Source organism: Scleropages formosus, chromosome 10 (genome assembly GCF_900964775.1).
Source record: "Scleropages formosus chromosome 10, fSclFor1.1, whole genome shotgun sequence".
Lineage (NCBI taxonomy): Eukaryota > Metazoa > Chordata > Actinopteri > Osteoglossiformes > Osteoglossidae > Scleropages > Scleropages formosus.
Window position 1 is genome coordinate 4,899,561 of NC_041815.1, and position 22,872 is coordinate 4,922,432.

Consider the following 22,872-nt stretch of genomic DNA (forward strand, 5'->3'; position numbering starts at 1 on the left):
GATCAGATACTGCAAGGTGATTTGTAAAAAGAGGCAGATAAGCAACACTTTCATAACTCAGCCACACATGCGTTGTCTAGTCATGCCTATTTAGTCTTCTTCGATTCCTTTTCAGGTCCCTCTAGACAACAATTTCAGAACTGGTTCCGAATATATTCTCTGTGCACTAAATTTGCCAATTCAGTGGACTAACATTTACAGATTGCTATCATACTATTCATTTCACAAGCACAACAGCTTTTCCTTCCAAGAGACCTGAATATGATCCAGTTTCTCCACCTCCGCAGAATACTGGCACCTGTTCACATTTTATCAACACAAAAGGCAAAAGAATGAGGACGAGAAACTTAAAGTATTAGACAGAAAGTGAGGGTCTGGGGGGAATAAGTGAGTAAGGAGTTCAGGAGAGAAAGAATGCAGCGAACTGAACAAGGAAAAGGGAGCAGTGATTGATAATGATGGAAAGAGTATGACAGAGGTAGAGAAAGAAAGAGTGTTTAGTTCACTGATGCCAGCTAAGCTGGAAGGCTGAACAGACTTCTAGAAAAGCTGTCAAGATGAGGCCTATAAGACGGATGAGGAAGTTGTTTTGTGAGCACCCCAACAGGCGTGCTTCGTGATAAAACACCTCAGGTGTTTTCAGATTCCGACAGAAATGGGAATCCGAATCAAACAAGAGCCATATCTTACGTAACAATGGAAATTTCCTTCTGTACATGGGCGGGCATATTGTTTTTGGGAGCCACTCCATGTTTGCCAGGTTTGCTTTTTTGGGAACTCAGACACTGACGTGAGTCCTGCTATGCCATTTTATAGTTCATGAATATGATTCTAAAGCGGGGCTTCTAGGTAAAAACATAGAAACAACCCCAAAAAGGCATACAGAATTACTTTATATCATACCATAATCTTCTGTTGCTATAGTTGGGAAACAGCGCAAAATACATTTGTGCAACATTTGTTGTTTTTTAATTGCCACCTTCAGTGATTATTTTTTCAGATGATATTATATTCCATCCAATTTCAAACTGTTTATTCCGTTGCAGGTTGTCATGGCAAAAGAACAAGCAATGTAGACCATACTTCTGTTGCTGCAGCAATAGTCTCTGAGTCATTCTAGACGATCCCAGAGCATTTCCAGACCAGCAGAGAGAAGTAGTCTCTCAAACCTGTCCTGGTTGTGTCTCCTCCCAATGTATAGTTCCTGGTACACCCATCACAGGAGATCTCAAGGGGGCATTGTAACTAGAATGAACTACCTTAGGTAGCTCCTCTGAGTCTGGAGGAGCAATGACTTTATTCCAGGGACCTCCCTGTTTGCTGAGAATCTCATTCTGTTACAATTTGCACCCTGCCACTCCGAGGTACGAGCCACATTTCCACTCCTTGTACCTGCGATTGTGTTCTTTCAGTTACTATTCAAATCTTGAGACCATAGTTGAAGATCTCAGAAGCAGGTCAAATGGTTTTGTCTGAGAACTTAGGTACTGCTTCACCTCCACAGTTCTGCAAAGTGTCTGCAATATTGCTCCAAGCCAAAGGTCAATACTTCCGGTTTAACTTGTGAAGAGTACTTAATCTACCTCCTCCACCTGGAATGGCTACTCCTTCCAAACTAGAGAAAACAACTCACCTTTTCCCTGGTGGTAGTTCTCAAGGCACGGTGAGAGTCCAGATCTCAACTGTCAAAATCGATAGCTCTGCGTTCATATCCTGACAATGAAACAGAAGAGAAAAGATACTTGGCAAAGTCCAACACCCACATGAAATGAGCCTGACTTAGTGCCAAAAATGTAAATGCAATTCTTGGTTTGAGATAAAGGAAGTAAACAGCTTTCAGAATATCTGTAGCACCCCATACTCCAACAGCATCTCCTAATATGCCAGGACAACCAGTTGCAGGGCTTGTTAAGATCGATAGACCTTATATATATAGACTGGGTTTCCCAGAACCCCTCCAGTATCCTTCCCAGGGTGGATGGTTGGTCTATAGCCAAAATGAAATCTGCATTGATTCTCATGAATCTAAGGCTCAACAACTGAAAGCAGTCACCTTCCCAACACCTTGGCATTGATTTATATAAGAGGGCTGAGAAATGTGATCTTGTGATAGGACACATCCTGCAATCCCTTTTTTTTAAAAAAATGGATAACCTTTGAACTTTTGAAAGATGCCACCTCAGCCGAAGAGATGGGCATGGATCCGTAGACCTGGAAGGAGAGCTCATCTGCTAGGCACAAGGTGCTCCTTCTACCTCCTGAGGATATCACCAGTTAAGGATAACACAGCTACACCCTTGCTGAGAACAGCCTGGGGGACATTCTGCTTTCTCCTCCTTTGTCATCAGCTTTTATTAAATTAAATACTACATACTAAATAGAAATACTAATTGATAGTATTGGTACTGGTTGATATTGTCAATGTGGTTGGAAGTAGGAAGCATGTAATTGGTTGTAATGAAAGAATTTTGACCATGCTAGTAAACTGCTTAAAGGAATGAACACCTGCCTTGATTAAGACCCTATATTAAAAGACAGGAGCCCAACTATCAGCATCCAGCATCTACTTGTACACTGTTGATGTTTGTTTCAAGGGTAAATTAGATTTTAGCACAACAGATTTAGACAAAAAAAAACTTCCATACTGACACCACTGAGGGACAATCTCTGTAACAAAAGGTCTGATACAAGCTGTTGTACAGCATGAAATACTTGTAGAAGTAAAATTACTGCACAATGGCCAAAAATGCCGTAGTACTAATTCAGAAATCTGTTATGTAAAAAAAAAAATGTAGATATTTTTATCAGTTGTTGCAGTGATTTTTCTGTTGTACTAGACCCCGACATACAAGGGTTGCGCGTATATTATATATGCCATATGGGGAGAGTGAGAGTTTACATATGCTTAAACATACTAGATTAACATTTAAATAAATATATATTTATTTAGTTATTTAATATATAAAGTATGTCTTTAGCCCCTTTCAAGGTAAAAAGAATAATTTAAAGAAACGTAGAGAATATTTAATTTTATTTACTGAAAATAGGCTGTTTTTATATTTATCTGTAATATATAGTAGCCTGTAGAGTAATGTCATACACCGCACCACGAGATGGAGCCAAAACATGTATGTGATGGTCTGACTTCTGAGTTATTAACTGTATTAACAATTATAATGCATATTGGAGAAATATAAATTATGTATCATGTTACCAATAATTATGACAAATAACAATGAACTGTGCTCTTGTTTTTTCACTGTTTAAATAGCTGTTTCTACTAAGAGACTTAATAGCCTTGAACTGCTAAGAGTTATGTATTCATTTATACAGATCCTTATCATATATCAATATAATACCAATCATGGTAAGTACTTTACTCAGGAGTACAAGTTGAGATGCGAACTGGGTCTTTCCAGTGCAAGGGGGTGCCTCCAAACACTACCTACAAGTGCATTTTTCATGACATACTAAAAGTTCGTCTACAATGGTCTCATAAGATCATGGATTACTCATCATGGCGAAATAAGAATTTTTCAATAATATAGTGCTTGTCGCGCATTTGATTTGTACAAAATTATTATCATGATTATGTCATGATGCCATGGGGTATAGTAGTATTTATATAGTACTTTACATCATTATTATATGTTATTTTCTTGCATATTTATACGCTTTCTAGCCAAGTGTATATGTGCGATTAGATATATTCTGATATAATAGTGTGTAATTCACAATTACTTAGCGAAGTTAACAGTTGCTCCAACCTGCTGCTCTGCTCCCTGCTCCTTGCATGATCACCCGGTCCGTCGCTCTCACGCAGAGTGACATGAGGTACATCCAATTGGCTCCAGAAAGTCGCATTCCGCTATTAATGTTGCCCAATCAGATGCGAAAGGAGGCGGGCTCTCCTCGCCACGGGCTCCTGACAGAGACCGAAGTTTAAAACTCGATGCGCACGATAGATCTCGGGGAATTGGAGTGATTCAGCGCGGACGGGTCAGTGGAGTTTAAATTCAGCCGGTAACTGTGCGCCCTGGATTTCCCAGCGACTCGTTTTCATTGGTTTGCGTGCATTTTATTTGCACTGTGGAGGACGACTGCGGGTTGGAGCTGAAGTCCGAATGAATGGGAAGATGTATTTCCCGCGGCTGCAGGGGACAGCGCGAGCCGCCGCGTGTTTCTTCTGCGCGCTCGCTGTGCAGGCTGTGGTGACCGTGGCCGTGACAGGTGCGGCATCGGAGCGGGTCTCGCACCGTCCTGCCTCGTCACACTTACTGAGATCAGAGCTGTCGGAAGATGCCCTTCTGGTGGCCAACAACGGAATACGAGTGCCATTGGGAAGATCCGTGTTTATTGATCCCATCAATGACTTGGTGGTCCAGGTTGAGCCCGGGGACAGATGCACCATCACCGTCCTGGGTCATGATCCACTGTCACAGAGGCCTGGACAGCTGTCACCGAAAAAGTTTCCCTGTGAGTTCGGCCCCAATGATGTGAAATACTCACACTTTGGGTCAAGGAGCCCTTCAAAGGACAGGGTGAGGTTACAGCTCAGGTATGACACTCAAACTGACACCTTGATTATCCCTTTCATGATGGAGGTTGAGGTGATTTTTACCCAGCTTGAAGTGCTAACAAGGAACATGCATCTCACTGTTGAAAAACTGCTCGGCACCAGTAATCTCATAGATAAGAACATTTTGGAATTTACTTTCGATAGAAAAACGCAGCAGTGCAGGGTCACGTCTCTCACGGCTAGCAGTGTGTTACCGCGGTATGGGAAACTTACAGGTGAAGACAAACTAGGAAAAGCCGTGGATTGCGATGAATTTGTCGAGCTTGACATATGCTACCAGCACACGTTTACAGAAAGGTCTCCAAACAGAGATTATATACCTATGGTTGTTGAGTTACAGGACAGGGAGGGTAACCAGCTCAAGGAGGAGTTTTTCCAAATTATGGTGCGGATTAAAGAGGGGGAAGACAACACTGTCCCCAAACCCAGCTTTGTGGCAATGATGATGATGGAGGTGGATCAGTTTGTCATGACAGCTATAACCCGTGACATGTTGGCTGCAGAAGACATGGAATCTAATCCAGATGATTTAATATTCAATATCACGTCTCCTCTCTCCTTTGATGAAGGGTACATTGTCAGCACAGATGATAGGAACTTGCCGATCACCTCTTTTTATCAAAGAGACCTCAAAGATTTAAAAATTGCTTACAAGCCTCCCTCTGTTGATTCTGACGCCGAACGGATTTTCCAGATTGAGTTTGAGGTGGTGGACACTGAGGGTGCTGTCTCAGACCCCTTTGCCTTTATGATTGTGGTGAAGCCAATGAACACACTAGCCCCAGTGGTAACAAGGAACACTGGCCAGCTTTTGTATGAAGGGCAGTCCAGGCCTCTGTCTAGCTCGCGCAATTTAGAAATCAGTGATGAGGACAATTTATCTCATGTCATGATCACAGTTGTTGATGGACTGCATCATGGTGAACTCACAGTTCTGGGATCCAGGAGGAAATTCTTCACTCCAATGGATCTTGATGCTGGAGTTGTCATCTACCAGCACGATGGCAGTGATACGTACAGTGACAACATCATTTTCAGGATGACGGATGGCAAAAATGAAGTTGAATTTCTCTTTCCCATTACAGTGGTGCCAACTGATGATGAGCCGCCGACTCTGAATGCTAACACTGGCCTGGTGCTGTTCAAGAATCAAATGATTCCCATTTCCCCTCTAATGCTTAGCGCTGTGGATGTTGATTCTGAGGACTCCACCATCAGGTTTACAGTTCTGCCTCCTTTTTCCAAAATTGGGGAGCTAGTACTCCGGCAAGCTGATGCTCCAGAGGATCCCTCTACGTGGAAGTTCAGCGCAAATGATGAAATATATGAGAAAGTGGTGACAAAGTGGCTTCAGCAGGACATCATGGATGGGAGGCTGTTTTATAGACACACAGGCCCCCATAGCCCTGGAACGCTCACAGATCAGTTTGTGTTCCGGGTTCAGGATGACAATGACCCTCCCAACAAATCAGGTGAAAGCACGTTTATCATTAGGGTTCTACCCATTGATGACATCCCACCTGAGCTCTTTCCTGGCTCCACTCTGCATATGAATGTCCATGAGTACCAGCTAACCCATTTCCGCAAAAAGTACCTGCGGTACACTGACCTGGATTCAGAGGACCGGGATTTGAAATACACTGTCACTCAGGGGCCCACTGATACAGATGAGAACAACCCGCTTGCATTTGGGTCTATAGTTTTGTCTGAGAGTCCAGATACTCAGGTGACTGAATTTACTCAAGCACAAATTAACCACCATAAAATAGCCTACAGACCACCTGACCTGGAGTTGGGAATTACAGCACATGTGGTGCACTTTAAGTATACCGTCGAAGACATGGCGGGAAATAGTGTTGAAGGAGTGTTTTCTATATTTCTTCAGCCTGTGGACAACAAGCCCCCTCAGATAACAAACACTGGGTTCAGTGTCTTTGAAAGGGGCACACACATCATCACAAATACAGAGTTGGACACCACAGACATCGACACTAAGAGACACCAGATATCATTCACATTAACTCGGCCTCCGTTTCATGGGCAGATGTATTATGAGCTAACGGAAATGAGTGAAGGTCAAGTCTTCAAACTGGCGGACATTTCCGGTGGTAAAATCATCTATGTCCACAATGGTGATGAATCAGTCACTGACACTTTTCTGTTGGATGTTAGTGATGGTGTTCATGTCGTTACAATCACTGTGAAAATAGCTGTAAAACCCATAGATGATGAAATACCAGAAATCAGTCTTCCAGTAGGAACAATAGGTTCCCACTTGGATGTCTTGGAGAATGGAGCTACGGAAATCACATCCAGTGTAATCCAGGGAAGGGATAAGGATACCGATGACCTCAGGCTGACATTCATCGTAGAAGATGCCCCACTTTTTGGGGACATTTTAGTTAATGGAATATCTTCTGATAGATTTACCCAAGCTGACATCATAAATGGTGTAGTAATTTATGCTCACACAAGTGGAGAAATAGGTCTCACAACAAAAGAAGACTCTTTTAACCTGACTCTCACTGACATGTCAGATGATTGGATTGTGGGGGGTAACAAAGTTAATGGGATCCGTGTGCACGTCACCATTCTTCCAATTGATAACCAAGCACCAAAAATTGTGGTTGGCCAGCAGTTCAGTGTGGTGGAGGGGGAGAAGAACGTCGTAGAGATCCACCATATCAGTGCAGAAGATGTTGACACCCTGATTGATGACCTTCTCTGTACCATCATTATCCAACCCACCTCTGGGTACTTGGAGAACATCTCACCAGCCCCTGGCTCAGAAAAGTCAAGGTCCAGGATCGCAATAAGTGCTTTCACAATAAAGGACATCCGTGAAGGTCATATTTATTATGTACAGAGCATTCACAAGGGTATTGAGCCTGTGGAGGACAGACTCACCTTCAGGTGCTCAGATGGAATTAACTTCTCAGATCGACATTTTTTCCCCATTGTCATAATTCCATCCAATGATGAAAAGCCTGAGATCTATGTCAGGGAATTTGTAGTAATGGAAGGCATGAACATTGTGATTGACACACCCATTTTGAATGCTGCCGATGCTGATATCCCTGCCAATCAGCTAACATTCATCATCACTAAACCTCCTAAACATGGGTCCATCGTCAATCAGTTCACCACTGGTACTAGTCTTGTGACTAACTTCACCTTGCCTCAGATTAAAGATGCTTCTGCCATTATTTATGAGCACGATGACTCCGAGACCACAGAAGACAGCTTCAGTGTCATCCTGACCGATGAGAGATTCACAGTGAAGAAAATGATCATTATAATAATTATTCCAGTTGATGATGAAACACCAAGGATGGCAGTCAACAATGGATTAGAGCTTGAAATAGGGGAAATAAAAGTGATTAATAATAAAGTATTGAAGGCCACTGATCTGGACTCTGAGGACAGTACATTGACCTACATAATTCGCCATGGCCCCGGCCAGGGGTTCTTGCAGAGGAGAACTCCTTCACAGTTATTGGAAAACATCACTGTTGGCATGAACTTCACTCAGAGCGAAGTGGACCAGAATCTTATCTTTTATGTTCACAATGGACAAGGGAGCGTTCGTGACCTCATTAAGTTTGATGTAACGGATGGCATTAACCCTCTCATTGACAGGTATTTTTATGTCACCGTGAGAAGCATTGACATGGTATTCCCCGATGTCATTAGCAAAGGTGTCTCTCTGGAAGAAGGGGGCATAGTGACCCTAACCACGGACCTGCTTACAACTAGTGACCTAAACAGTCCGGATGAAAACCTGGTCTACACCATTACCCGGGCCCCTGTGCGGGGTCACCTGGAGTACACAGATATGATCGGGATACCCATATCCTCTTTCACCCAGCTTCAGCTGGCAGGGAACAAAATCTTCTATATTCACACTTCAGATGATGAGGTGAAGATGGACAGTTTTGAGTTTGAGGTAACAGATGGTTACAACCCTGTGTTTCGCACGTTCCGTATTTCCATTAAGGACGTGGACAACAAGAAGCCTGTCCTGACTGTGCACAGTCTCACAGTAGCTGAGGGGCAAAACAAGCTGATTACGCCCTTCGAGCTGACAGTGGAGGACCGAGACACAGATGACCGCTTACTCCAGTTCACCATCACCCAGGTACCCGTCTACGGCCGGCTGCTCTTCAACAACTCCCGTACTGTCACCTCTTTCACCAAGCATGACCTCAATGAGAACATGATCAGCTACAAGCATGATGGAGCTGAGTCTGTCAAAGACAGCTTCTCCTTTACTGTTACTGATGGAACCCACACCAACTTCTATGTTTTCCCTGACACTGTATTTGATACACGTAAGCCACAGACAATGGAGATCTCTGTTATTTCTGTGGACAACAGAATCCCACAAGTCATTGTCAACAAGGGCTGCCCAACCCTGAGGATGTTGCCCTCTGGACACTTGGGGTTCATGATCACCAGTAAAGTGTTGAAGGCAGAAGACAGAGACAGTTCTCAGGTGTCTGTGACCTTCAAGGTTACTTTAGGCCCGGAACATGGTTACCTTATCAATTTAGGCAAGGGCAATGCTTCCATCACCACCTTCACTCAAGGTAGGAAAGCCATTTAAAATAATTTCTTACTCAATTTTCAGACCACTGCTTTAATAATAATATACTTCTGAATGTACAGCTTCTTAGTCCTTAAACTTAATATGTTGAATAAAAACAGCTTTAAGTTCTTTATTAACTGTCTTAATGTTTTAATTGGTAATTGTTTTATCATTTTGAACATCCAAGAAGTGCTCACCTGGCAGGAGAGGTTGAATTTTGTTTTCACATATTATTTCTAGAAGTACGACAGGAACTGAGTATAACTAGCACATTTCTGTTGTTGATGACAAGGATTTTAATGGGCTGAGATGCAACTCGGGTAGGCTTTGGCTGCTCAGTAGTATTTGAAACCGTATTGCAATTAAATGACATTAAGAGGTAAAGGAGGTCACTCACTGATTCATTTGGAGGGACACGGAGGTCAGATTTGCAGGTGGGTGATTGTCCAACACACCTTACTGAAATGAGATTTCATAAGAACATTGCGATCAAGAGTTTTACAAGTCTATCAGTTCACCGGACAGCTGATCTCTATCCTGGAATTGCTCTATTAGAGTATTTGTACTGTTAATAAAATAAGACTAAGGCCATAATTCTCAATAAAGACTAAGGATATAATTCTCACATGTCATAGCACATAGATCACTTTTGAAAAATGTCTGGGGTTTGCATTTAAGGTCTTTTTAAACGTTGGGGGACCACTACATCGCCATTTCCCCCATATTGTGTGCTCATGAGTGCTCCCCCACTACTCCTAGTAGATGACTGTAGAGATGAACAAGGGGAGATATGACATCTGAGCAGAGGGAGGGGGAAATGCTTAAAGGGAATGGGGTAGGGAGTGGAAGCTGAATTTCATCTGTTTTATTTAGTGACTCCACTCACCACGCAGCTCTCTCTGCAGGAAAATCGCTAAATATTTCAGGCAGGTTACATGGTGTAAACAGCTAAAATGAAAGCAGTTCCTTGTGTGTCTTCAAAAATAAGATGCTTGGATATTTATGGCCCTGCTTGCTTTTTGACACAAAAATTGCTGAAGACATGGGCAACCTTTGACATGCTGTACAAATTGATGGCGACTGTAGGGAATTTAGACAGAAGATCCAGACACTGGTTCTTCTAACATTTTTCTAATGATTCAGAAATAAGTTGATAATGTGGGTAAACTTAAAGTCTGAAAAATTGTCTACGAAACATTTGTGACAGTAAGTTAAAATATATGATATATCTTATTATTTAATAGTAATAAATTGTAACTTTAAATGTAACTCTTGTCCAGCGGACATAGATGACATGAAGATTTGCTACGTCCTCAGACACGGAGACAGTGCTACCAGTGACATCTTCTACTTCTCCATTGAAGACAGTGGTAAGAAATTTACTTTTTATGTTAACACCACACAGGGGGGGCACGGTGGTGCGATGGGCTTGGCCGGGTCCTGCTCTCTGGTGGGTCTGGGGTTTGAGTCCCGCTTGGGGTGCCTTGCGATGGACTGGCGTCCCGTCTGGGGGGTATCCCCTCCCCCTCCAGCCTTACGCCTTGTGCTGCTGGGTTGGGCTCCAGCTCAGGCTCCGGATCGCCGCGACCCGGCTTAGGCAAGCAGTTTCAGGCAATGTGTGTGTGTGTTAATAACACAAGACCGCCTGTTCTTCTGCAGTTTGCCACACTAAAGTTAAAGCAGTATCATTGTGCAATGAGGAAATCACTGGTAAACACCTTGTTGCTGCAAAGTCAAATTACCACACTGAGTATCGAAAAGGGATTGGGGTTGTTTATACAGTCACTCTGTCTGCTACGTCTAAAAGTATTTGCTTAAAAAAACAATCTGGACTGTGATACATCTCTTCACCTTCAGCGATGCCTTTCCTTCAATCAGTCCTGTTAATGTGAATGAAAGAGTGCTAGATGGCTGAAACAGAGATATGAGGGGAATTGAGATATAATCCTGTTGATGTTACCATCGTACTAACCACAAAATAAAGCATTCTGATATAAATCTGCCTCCACTGTGGAGTCAAGCCACTTTCTCTCTCTTCAAGGAATCTAAATTCATTTCTGCTTGTTCAGGCATGTTTTGTAAGGTGTTGGTGTAAAAGGCTAAATGATCAAATATAGTTTAAACTCCTCTTGCCCTATGAGTGTATCTTTGTGTAAAATAAGTAAGTCCAAGGACATGCTGTTCAGGTTCCCCCATAGTGTGTGAGTGACACAGAGAGTGTGTTCCACTGATGTATGGATGAGTGACCCACTGTAAGTAGTGTATCTAGCAGTGTAAGTCACCATGGTGAATAAGGTGTGTGGGCTGATACCACTACATAGGGCTCATTGGAAGCCGCTTTGGAGAATAGCATCTGCTAAATAAGTAAACAAATGTAAATGTAAATTAATGGGGGCGCGGTGGCGCAGTGGCGCAGTGGGTTGGACCAGGTCCTGCTCTCCTGTGGGTCTGGGGTTCAAGTCCTGCTTGGGGTGCCTTGCGATGGACTGGCATCCCGTCCTGGGTGTGTCCCCTCCCCCTCCGGCCTTACGTCCTGTGTTACCGGGTAGGCTCTGGTTCCCCGTGACCTCGTATGGGACAAGCGGTTCTGAAAGTGTGTGTGTGGACAAAAAGTATCATGTCATTGTTGGGGCAGTTGAGCATTTCTGCGTCAGTCTTTCTAAGAATTTCTTAGTCTCTTCAGACTTTAGAAAATCAAGTTTTTGCATAAAAATGTGCTCGAAGGGAATTTAGTCCCAGTGTCCTGTACCGCATCACCTCTGAGTTGTGTTCTGCTTTTGAGTGGCAATCCACGAGCTTCATATCATGTCAAAGGATGATGAGTTTTTCAGAATACGATTTTGCAGAACTGTCTTTCAGCATGTCATGTAAACATCTGGAGCAAGAATCTTTATATTTAGTAATCTGATATTGTGATGTGCTGAAGGGATATTGAAATGACTCACATAGAATTTTTGGGAAGCTGCTTAAGATGTAGCTGGGCACTGAAAGGGAGATTTTTTTTCCAGTACATGGCGGGGGTGGATTTTCAGTTGCGGCATCATTCGGGCAGCTGAGACTGCCAGCGGAAGCCTTGTGAGGTCAGCTCTTTCAACTTTTCTATAGGGGGTCCACTTGATTTTACAGAAATAAAGTAGACCCCCCCCCATTGAAAAGTCTCAGTGGATCTGTGCATGATTGAGTATAAATCTGCTGCTCTTTGATTGGCTTCTCCTGTCAATGATGACAGTAATGCAAAGACCCAGACTTTGTTCTGTAGAGTTGCTTTTCAGTGGGCGTTACAGTGACACAAAAGGTTCTCATCGGGTAGCCACACATTTTCCACAAGGACTATGAAGTGCTCAATCTAAAGTGGTCCTTACACTTCAATCACCATGCCCTGTTGACAGGTTCATCACACCCATAAAAAGTGGCTCGTATGACCTGGATGCTGATAAGAGACATGCCTAAATAATAAAAACTGGTCTGGAAGAGGACAGGTGGCCTTTAGATGCCTACAACCATCAAATTTAACCAGGATCATGCTGCTATAGAAGAAGATCTAGAAAAATCTATTTTATTATTTGTTATTGTTATTATTTTGGAAAGCAGACATTATATATATTATAATATATATACTGTATATACGGGGGTGTGGTGGCGCAGTGGGTTGGACCACAGTCCTGCTTTCCGGTGGGTCTGGGGTTCGAGTCCCGTTGGGGGTGCCTTGCGACGGACTGGCGTCCCGTCCTGGGTGTGTCCCCTCCCCCTCAAGCCTTACGCCCTGTGTTACCGGGTAGGCTCCGGTTCCCCGTGACCCCGTATGGGACAAGCGGTTCTGAAAATGTGTGTGTGTGTACTGTATATACTATTTATATATATATACACACACACACACACATATACATAGTCTGCTTTCCTACCAAAATAATAATAATTACGAATAATAAAATAAAGCAGCTTCATATATATATAACATTGGTGCACCTTTATCTACATATGTAGATGCTGCTCAGTGTATTTCAACTCTCTTACTTAAGCATATAACAGCAAGGCTCACATTTCTTAAGTACTGTGGCATCTGTTCAAGTTCAGTTTGAATATCATATGCGCACACACGCACACACACTTTCAGAACTGCTTGTCCCATACGGGGTCACGGGGAGCCGGAGCCTACCCAGCAACACAGGGCGTAAGGCCAGAGGGGGAGGGGACACACCCAGGACAGGACGCCAGTCCGTCGCAAGGCACCCCAAGCGGGACTCGAACCCCAGACCCACTGGAGAGCAGGACCCGGTCCAACCCACTGCGCCACCACGCCCCCCATATCATTTGCCCTGACTAGGAAATTTTCCTAGAGCTTTTTACAGGTGCCGATCAGATAAGGTTGAATTTCGCTTTGGGTGTTATTTTCTGAAATATTTTAACTGCAATGCTTCCAATGAACTTGAGCTGAGTACAATGCAGGAGGGATTGTAGACATGGTGATAACAACATCTATTACTATTTTTTTCAGAATGAATGTTTATTTGTATTTTTTGGGTGGTTTAGCATCTGTGTGTCTATGCATGTGTTCCTGGGGTTTGACCCTACTGGATGTGCTGGTGCTGTCACTCTCCAAATGCTCACTGTGACCTTTGACTATTGGATGAACACCAATCTCACTTTTCATTTTCTAACCGCTGACCTTGAAAGGTACTAAATTATAGCAGAGGAAAATTGGAGAATTCAAGCAAGCAGATTAAATTGCTTTCATAGTGACAGGATATGCTTTGGAAAGTGTCAGGCAGTCTATATCTTCACAAAAGGCATAATCACGCGACGCTCAGTATGGATTTATGACATCTTATAGGGTTAACTAACACAAATAGAGGTCCCGTGGAAAACAGATAATGTGTTCTTCCCTATGGGGGCACGGTGGTGCAGTGGGTTGGAGTGGGTCCTGCTCTCTGGTGGGTCTGGGGTTCGAGTCCCGCTTGGGGTGCCTTGGGGCAGACTGGTGTCCTGTCCTGGGTGTGTCCCCTCCCCCTCTGGCCTTATGCCCTGAGTTGCTGGGTAGGCTCCGGTTCCCCGTGACCCCGTATGGGACAAGCGGTTCAGAAAGTGTGTGTGTGTGTGTTCTTCCCTGTATGAGAGCATGGCACACATTATAGAACTGTTAATACATCTAAAATATTTTCTCATGATTTGTGTTCGATAGGAGAATGATCCGTTTCCCTTAGATTTTTTTTGGTTGCTGGAAGTGAAGGGGGATGCAAGTTTTCATAAAAAAGAAACACAAGATAAGTTATATCCTTAACTTGTCTTAAGCTCATGTAAGGTGTAAATGTTCATGCACTATAACTTCAAGATGATGCTGGGATCAATCCTTTACGCAGCTACTCCTGTAATGTAACGTAGATGTTTATATGTATCTCCAAGCAAAAAAAAAAAAAATACTAGGATGGCGATTTGGAATCGTCGATATTCGGATGAAGTTTTGTGCAGCTGCTCGTGTGATGAAGACTGTTTCATATGGTGAAAAGAAACTAACTGTACTATAGAATCACGTCTGCATCTATGTCTCTTTCTGCTAATGTAATGCACACATTGTATTTTCTAGGAGCAGAGGGCATAGTGGTGCAGTGGGTTAGACCAGGTCCTGCTCTCTAGTGGGTCTGGGGTTTGAGCCCCACTTGGGGTGCCTTGTGATGGACTGGTGTCCTGTCTTGGGTGTGTCCCCTCCCTCTCCAGCCTTATGCCCTGAGCTCTCAAGGTTAGGCTCTGTGACCCTGTATGGGACAAGTGGTTTAGAAAGTGTGTGTGTGTGTGTGTGTGTGTGTGTGTGTGTGTGTGTGTGTGTGTGTGTGTGTGTGTGTCTTTTCTATAAGATGTATGCTGCTTTGGAGAAAAGCGTCTGCTAAATGAATACATGTAAATGTAAGACGGATGAAACAGGCTGTCGGGGCACAGATTGCATGCACAAGGTATCACTGCATTAGAGGAAACACCTGCAAGCTCCATTACACAATATTGTATGTTCTGCTGTAAAGCTATAGTTCAGGTAAGCAAGGGGAGCCTGTTTTCTCTGTAGTTAATCAGGTGAGTGTGGCTGAGTTCTCAGTGGTCCAGACCGCTCCAGAGTATCTGTTTGCACTACCTGATCTTCTCAGTCAGCCAGTCAGTGTCTGTTGATGCTCAGGTCCCAGGCTTTTGTTTTCTCATCACTCCACACTCTTTCAGACAGCCCCTCTGGGCCGCAGCTGTCAGGCTGGAGGATTCGCTCTTTTCATCCTACAAATCACTGCGAAAAAAAGAGAGTTGCTGGAACCAAATCACTCAGAAAAGGATGGCTTTTGGAACCAAAAACTGAGAGTGTAACAGACATACGAGATTATATCCACAGTTTTGCTTTAAAAAAGAAAAATATATACATATGTATAAATAGGCGGCATGATGGGTTTGGCCGGTGCCTGCTGTGTGGCAGGTCTGGGATTCGAGCCCCTCTTGGGTTACCTTGCGACAAACTGGCGTCCTCTCCTGGGTGTGTGTGTCCCCTCCCCGTTCGGCCTTGCGCCCTGTGTTGCCGGATAAGGCTCCGGCTCACTGCGACCCTTCCTAAGGCTTGTCGGTTGTAGATGTTGCTTGGTTGGTGTGTATATATAAATAGGTGGAACTTTTACAAATTTGAACAATAGTATGAGGCTCATCTAACAGATCTGACCATTCCTGTTCCAAAGATATACACATTTTTCCTGATTAGAATTTACCCTGGAATATTTCCTGCTGGAAACCTAACAGAACCATCCAGCACCATGTCCAGGATCATGTGCAAAGCTGCCAGAGCTACTTGATACAGGTCACCTACTATCAAAGGCTTGTCTCAAGCAATTGTCCTGCAAAGGCAGAGGAGCTCATCTCTCCCCTGCACTACTAATTCACATTTAGCGTGTCGGGTCAAGCCTTGGATTAGATTTCACTCAGCGATTCCCTGAGATGGGCCACCAGCAGCAGTAGCAAACACCCTCATGCAGCAGGACAACTGGAAAATGCAGGCAGGATGGGGCAAAACCCCAACACAGGTCTGCAGCAACCTCTCTCTCACACACACACACACACACACACACACTGTCTGAACCACCTGTCCCATACAGGGTCATGGGGAGCCAGACCTAAGGCTGGAGAGGAAAGGGACACTCCCAGGATGGGACACCAGTCCATCATAAGGCACTCCAAGCAGGACTTGAACCCCAGACCTACTGGAGAGCAGGACCCAGTCCAACCCACCGCACCCCATACAGGAACAACAGCTCTGCATTTTTTATCTGTGGCATTATCTTGTCAAGACTGATTACTTAGCTCATTATCAACTATCTTTCCTAGTTATTTTCAGTATGTGGTGGGAAAATTCAATAAATTAACTTTTCAAAGTCTTTTTTTATAAATTGTTTTTGTATAAGTAGCAGGGGATTGAGGATAAGGGCCTGGCTTATGAGGACAATAACAGTGACCCTTGTGAGATTTGGACCTTTGGTGAAGGGGTGCTGTTAAACGTTAAATCGGGACTTTCTTTCCACCCCTTAATTAAATCAGAGGAAAGGCAGTGATTTTTATCTTTTTTCAGTGTGAAAAAATTATTTTACATCAGATACCTGGGACCTTTTTATATTCATGTTCAGCCAATTGCTGGTTGAGGCTTAGATTTTCAGAGGACTCAAATTTCTTTATTTTTCAATCTGTTGTTTTTCTCTTGAAGTGCCCTGTAGTTGCTGGGTGGCTGCTGTGCTGCTCTTCCTCTTTTTTCAATGCCTGCCATTAAGGCATTAAAACTGGTTAAGGTCAGGTGTGTCCAGTAAGTGGGCTTAGGAAGAATTGTGATGAGTATTTACCACACATCTTACAAATCTTTTTCTCGGTGTGTCTGTGGAAAGTTCTTAATGCTGTGATAATATTTACAGGATTTTTTGTCTTATGTTAAATATTTTTTTCCAGATTGATGTTTATCCAGAAACTAAATGTGTGATTTGTTGACTCTTCAATGTGCTTTTTTACAATACAAATTTTAGTTACTTCAGTCACAGAGGGTCCAGTAGGATTCCTGGTCTCTGTATACCAATAAGACCTGAAGTTGATTTAAGCTACTGAAGTTAAATGCGAAATGCCCAGGCTCAGCCCACGTAGGGTCACGGTTCAACGGTCATGGTTTTTATAAACCTACAATATGTCGCAACTTGATTGTTATTGTGGTGGTTGTCTCACCATTAGTTGTTTTTCACCTCAAAGCATCTGTCAGTGTTGAATTCTGTGGTGATCTTAATTTTTCTTTCGAGGTTGGAGGTGAGGACCAAGTTCATTGTAGCCCATATAGCCAAAAAGCTAAGAGTACCTCAAAAGGTTTCTTTACTTATCCTTTGGCAGCACGTCAAGGACTTCAGTACAAAACATTTTTCAGGCTGGCCGGGGCATCCAGTGGTGTTTTGTGAAGAGAGATTGTCTTGAGGACTTTGAGAGGAAGCCTTCCGTTGCCTGCACCGCCAGTCACTTCCCGTCTTCCGTTGTGTGAGCTTCAGGACAAGCTATAACCTTCAAAGTGAGCAAAGTTACACACTGTCCTGCAGCGGTCCTTCTTCAGATGACGGGGATGTTCACAATAGTTTCCTGGTTTGTAGTGAAGTGGAAGTTCACTGTTAAAGGCTCCATGTCTTGCCTCTCCTTAAACACTCAGAAAAAAACCATGGAGAATATAAACACTACTCAAGGAGCTGAGTTGATTAAGAATTGAGATTACGAGGCATCAAATGAGTTCTAGAGAGTTTCCAGGATGGGTGTCCCTGTGTCTGGTTAGGGAAAAACTGGATTTCTTAAGATCCATTTACTTTATTGTGTGAAGAGTCCTGTTCTTCACATACACTTCTTTCATCTTGTTTCCTTGGCAAAGGAGAAGTTGAGATGGTGAGCCTTAGTTAACTCAAAATGGTGATAATGTTGGTTGGTGTTCTTTAATGAACACAGCACTAGATGAAATAAGGTGCAAAGAGCTGCGCCAGATGTTTTGCCCATGTTGATGAACACTGGAGGGCAATGGGAAAGCGTTGCGTCCTGGCGTGAAGGGCCAATCCGGTACATAATGATAGACAGGATTTATCTCGTTGCGATCGGGGTAAAGGGCGGAGCTCTAAATTATCCTTGTCTTTATATTTCTTGTTCCGGTAAGCTAACTGCTGAGTGGGGAATTTCATGCAATACAGTGCCCTCTGAACACATTAAATATCTTAAATATGGAACTCAGCACTGTATCAAAAATGTGAATTGTTAAAATTACACTAGAAGAAGAAAAACTTTCTCACACTTTTTTTTTTTTCCACAGCATGAAGCATAATCCATGGGATGTTTTAGCTTGCCTTGAAGTAGGTTTGAAATGTTTTGAATTGCATCGCTGAACAAGGAGGGAATGTTACATGAATTGCATGGAACATGTTCACTGGGGTTAAGCCCAGGGACTAAAGTTTTACAACACCGACCAGCAGAACTTGGGTGGTACCAGCCAGGCTTGGCCTACATTTCTCCATGCCGTGTTCACCCCTCCTTTGGGGGGTGCCCTAGTAATCCCTAAAAGGAGGAGGGACCTCCCTGCACGCAGAGTGTACGGCTTCCTTCTCCGGTTGTTGCCGGAGCAGAAAAATGACAGATCCACAGCAGTTTGTGTTGGAGAGCAGCCCTTCCATGCGTGGTGGAGAAATGAGGCCCAGGCCTGTGTGCTGGAGGGCAGAATGTGTAAGACCCATGTAAGACCCACGCCCTTCCCCAAGGATGGCAGTGCTGGTGGAGCAGAAACGATGTTTTCTCCTACATTATTTATTTGGCTGACACCTTCATCTGGAAGCAACTTCCATTAGTTTACACTTAGCTGCACTTTTCTGTCTGATGCTCAACTAGGGGTCACCTAGGGACTTTTTTTTCCAGCATTGTAAATTAGGAACTGTAGTCTTCTGGACAGACTGTTCTTCATTCTGTTGCTCTCCTCCTAATTCTTTTTAATGAAGCTGGAACCCTTGGTCTTGAAGGGCCGCTGGTGTCTTTTGGAGAAGTGTGTGTGTGGCCCTGGACGCTCTTTACTTTCTCCTTTAATTACACACACAGCTGAACTCATTGCTTTTCCAGAGGCCCATTGTTTGCTGCACTGTTGTTTTCTCTGCATGCAGCAGCCGAGACTGAGCTTGTAGAGCTGCAGCGTGCCTGTCCTGTCTCTTTCCCTCTCTCGCTGACAGCTCAGAAGAGGGCACAGCTTAGCAAGGGATTTCCCAGAAGGCCCTGGTGTCGTGACTCTTTGCCTCCCCCACCCCCAGAAAGTATTTTGGCTGACCAGAGCTGCGGCGCATTGGCAGTTCCCACACTTTGTTGTGCTAGTTAAGACATGGTACTCCTAAACCTGGCTCCTCGATGCAGTATAATATTCTGCATGTAGATCTGAACACCACTCACATTTTGTAGAGGGGATCTTCACTTTGCAAATGAACGATTTACATGCTTTTCAAAAGAATCTCTTTTTTCCCCTACATGTGCCCCTTTCAAAAAAGAAGAAAGCATAGGAACTGTATCAGACTGATTAAATAATTCATAATGGACCCCAACATTCTGAATCCTTGACTTTTGTGAAGCGGCTGCAGTGAAAGCTGTGGGCACACTAAACTCAGGACGCTCTAGTTACTGCTCTTTGTCACAAAGTCCTTGTCATTTTTGCACGGAATGCTGGTCAATACCTCACAGCCATGCACAGATTTTTGCATTATTTTTTTTTTATTTTGGTGACACCTTTCTCCAAGGCAACCTGTAACGCTAGATAATTAACTGTAGCCATTTACACAGTATGGCAGTCTTACTGTATTAGTTCAGGAACCATCCATCCATTGTCACCTGCTTGTCCCAAGCGGGGTCGTGGTGAACTGGAGCCTTCCCAGCAACACTGGGACCCTGGAGCCTAACCCAGCAACATACACAGGGCATGAGGTTGGAGGGAAAGGGGACACACCCAGGACTGGATGCCAGTCCATTGCAAGGCACCCCAGGGTAACCCCGTGGACAGGATGCCAGTAGTTCAGGGTAAGTACCTTAATCAAGTGTACAGCTGTGGGAATTTGATCCATGGACTTTCAGATTACAAGGCACTGCCCTAAACATTGCAGTATATGCTGTTCTTGAAGTTGTGTTGCTGATGCTGAAGGAGCTGTCACAGAGCTGTGCTCCTGCTGACATCGTGGGGAATTTTGGACTGAAATGCATACACCCCTCATCCTGATCATGACCCACTCACTGACTCACTGACACTTTCAGAAAACCAAAAGCAGAACAAATCAATCGGACAGTGCCGCCTACCCCTGGCAAACAATCTGGTAAACCAGTTAACTGATTATAACTGTGACCGATAATGTGGAAGTTCATGTTCTGAAACAAACAGTGAAGTGCTGTATATGACATTAACTTTTCATTAAAACACATATTTAACTGAACTTCAAACAGCAAGTTATGAAGTCTCACACACACATTGTCTAAAACAGCTTGTCCAGAGCAGGTGCCTAACCCAGCAACACACACAGGGCATAAGGCTGAATGGGAAAGGGACACACCCAGGACTAGACACCAGTCCATTGCAAGGCACCCCAAGCAGGACTTGAACCCTAGACCCACTGGACAGCAGGACCTGGTCAAACCCACTGTGCCACCATGTCCCCAGTTATGAAGCCACCTCATGTTAAATCTATTAAAGATAGGTTAAGAAAACCACCGTTACTTTCAAGTAGCTCAGAAAACAGCCTCATGTTGTGTTTCGTTTAAGGCAGAAATAATCAGTGAGCGCCGGAGTTGTCCTTTGCCTGTATTATTCACAATAACCAGATGCCCGAAGTCCAAGGTTCTGTATAACTTGGAAGGCATGTCTTATGATGTGGACCTTATTTTCTGTACGTCTTCAGCTTCAGAAAGGTCTGAAAAAGACATGGGGTTCGAAAGATCGCAAGGAGTTGATGCTTAAGGCCTGTGATGTGACTGGAATGGTCAAGCTCATCCCAGGGAAGCGGGGATGCCCTACCTTGTATAAGTGTGAATGCCCTCACCTTGTCCAAGGGCTTATCTGAAGATAACAAGGACTGCTAACAAGAACGGGTGTGTGAGGGTCTTACACGTTAGTCATGTCACCGGAAAGTACAAACAGCAAAAATATCACTGAATGGAAGGTTGCTAATGCTGTCTTCAGCCGGTTTCTCCTTCTGTTTGTCCACTTGGCTGCAAGCTTGAATCTTCATACTCCCTTCAGTATTGTTAGTAGCAGGGGCATAACAACTTCTCAGGTACTGGCAGGGACCAAAACATACAAGCGTTATTACTCTGTGGAGTTCTGCACCAATTGTTGGAGGCATGCAGGGGGCAATTGTGAGCGTCATAATTAAAGCCGCTGCCTTTGGACCCAAGGTCACAGGTTCGAAACCCACCTGTATTTGTAATACCCCTAAGCAACATACTTGCCCTAAGTTGCTCTAATAAAGAAATTACCACTGGATAGATAATTGAAAGTTGCTTTGGAGAAAAGGATCAGGTAAATGTAAATTTATGCTGCTTAGCCTTCCATGATTGCCCCAGAGATCAATAAAGTATTTTGACAGTGAAGATAGGTCATTTGATTTAACTGGAGTTAAATTTCATCATTTAATGTATTGGTAGCTCTTTGGTCTGGTTTTGGTGCTACAGACAGATTTTGTTTATTTGTTGTGCCTAACTGGGAGACTTATGTGCTCAACAGCTTTCTGATATGCCAAATAGTGCAAAGAAAAGGCTGCGTGCAAGAAATATGTGAGAACTTCTCACTGTCTGATGAAATTCCAAATTTCCAGTTATAACATGTTTTGAATGACTACTTAACCTAAAGGTACAAATTACACTTAACAAAACAGCATGGTCCAAGCGACTGTTTGCTAATGCCAGGCTTTCGGAATCAACCCTGTACGGTTGTTCAGACATATTTGGATCAGTCATGCATTTCTGCTTTCATTCTGCAAGGTGAGATATTAACTGTCACAGAGGGTCAGGGTAGAGAAGAGTGGGGAAATGCCTTGGCACCAGTACAATTCTGGGAATTTTACGCTTGTTCTGGTTTCTCTCTCTGGACTCCCACAAGCTCCTACCCCATGACGGTACCACTTTGTCAATGAAGGCTAAATGGGTACACACTATAAGACCAGAGAGACTGCTTGAACTTACGACACCCAAGGTAGAAGTGGAAGGGCTGAGTGTTTTCAGAGGTTTGTGAGGGGGTGGACTAGTTTACGAATGGCTTATGAGGTCAATTCGGCATTCAGAACTCAAAGGCGCACAGACCAAAGCTTTTCTGTTTTAGAAAAGTAAACAAATGTGGTGATAGTAGTTTTACAGGCCATGCAAACATCGCTGTGGAGTCCATAAAAAACACATATACCTCTAATGGTAAGTAGCAGATGTCTTGATGATCAGGCTAAATACTATGGTATAAGGGGAGAGATTTTGACTGTAGGTGGCTCTCACTACAACCCCAATTCCAAAACAGTTGGAACAATATGGAAAAGCCAATAAAAACAAAAAGCAGTGATTTGTAAATTTACCTTGACTTGTATTCAAACAAAAACAGTATAAAGACAAGGTATTTCATGTTTTACCTAATCAACTACATTGTTTTTTGAGGATATATGTTTGTTCTGAGCTGGGGGGCGCGGTGGCGCAG

At 43.6% G+C, this 22,872-nt stretch overlaps 1 protein-coding gene across 1 annotated transcript in view; it reads left to right on the forward strand.

The window, feature by feature from the left end:
- Positions 1–4,124: 4,124 nt before the first annotated feature.
- LOC108941254 (FRAS1-related extracellular matrix protein 2-like) overlaps positions 4,125–22,872 on the forward strand; it is a 57,914-nt gene continuing 39,166 nt past the window's right edge. Inside the window, exons 1-2 of the mRNA XM_018763961.2 lie at positions 4,125–9,168; positions 10,448–10,537. Of these exons, the coding sequence (XP_018619477.2) occupies positions 4,125–9,168; positions 10,448–10,537 (5,134 nt within the window). The remainder of the gene's footprint in view (positions 9,169–10,447; positions 10,538–22,872) is intronic.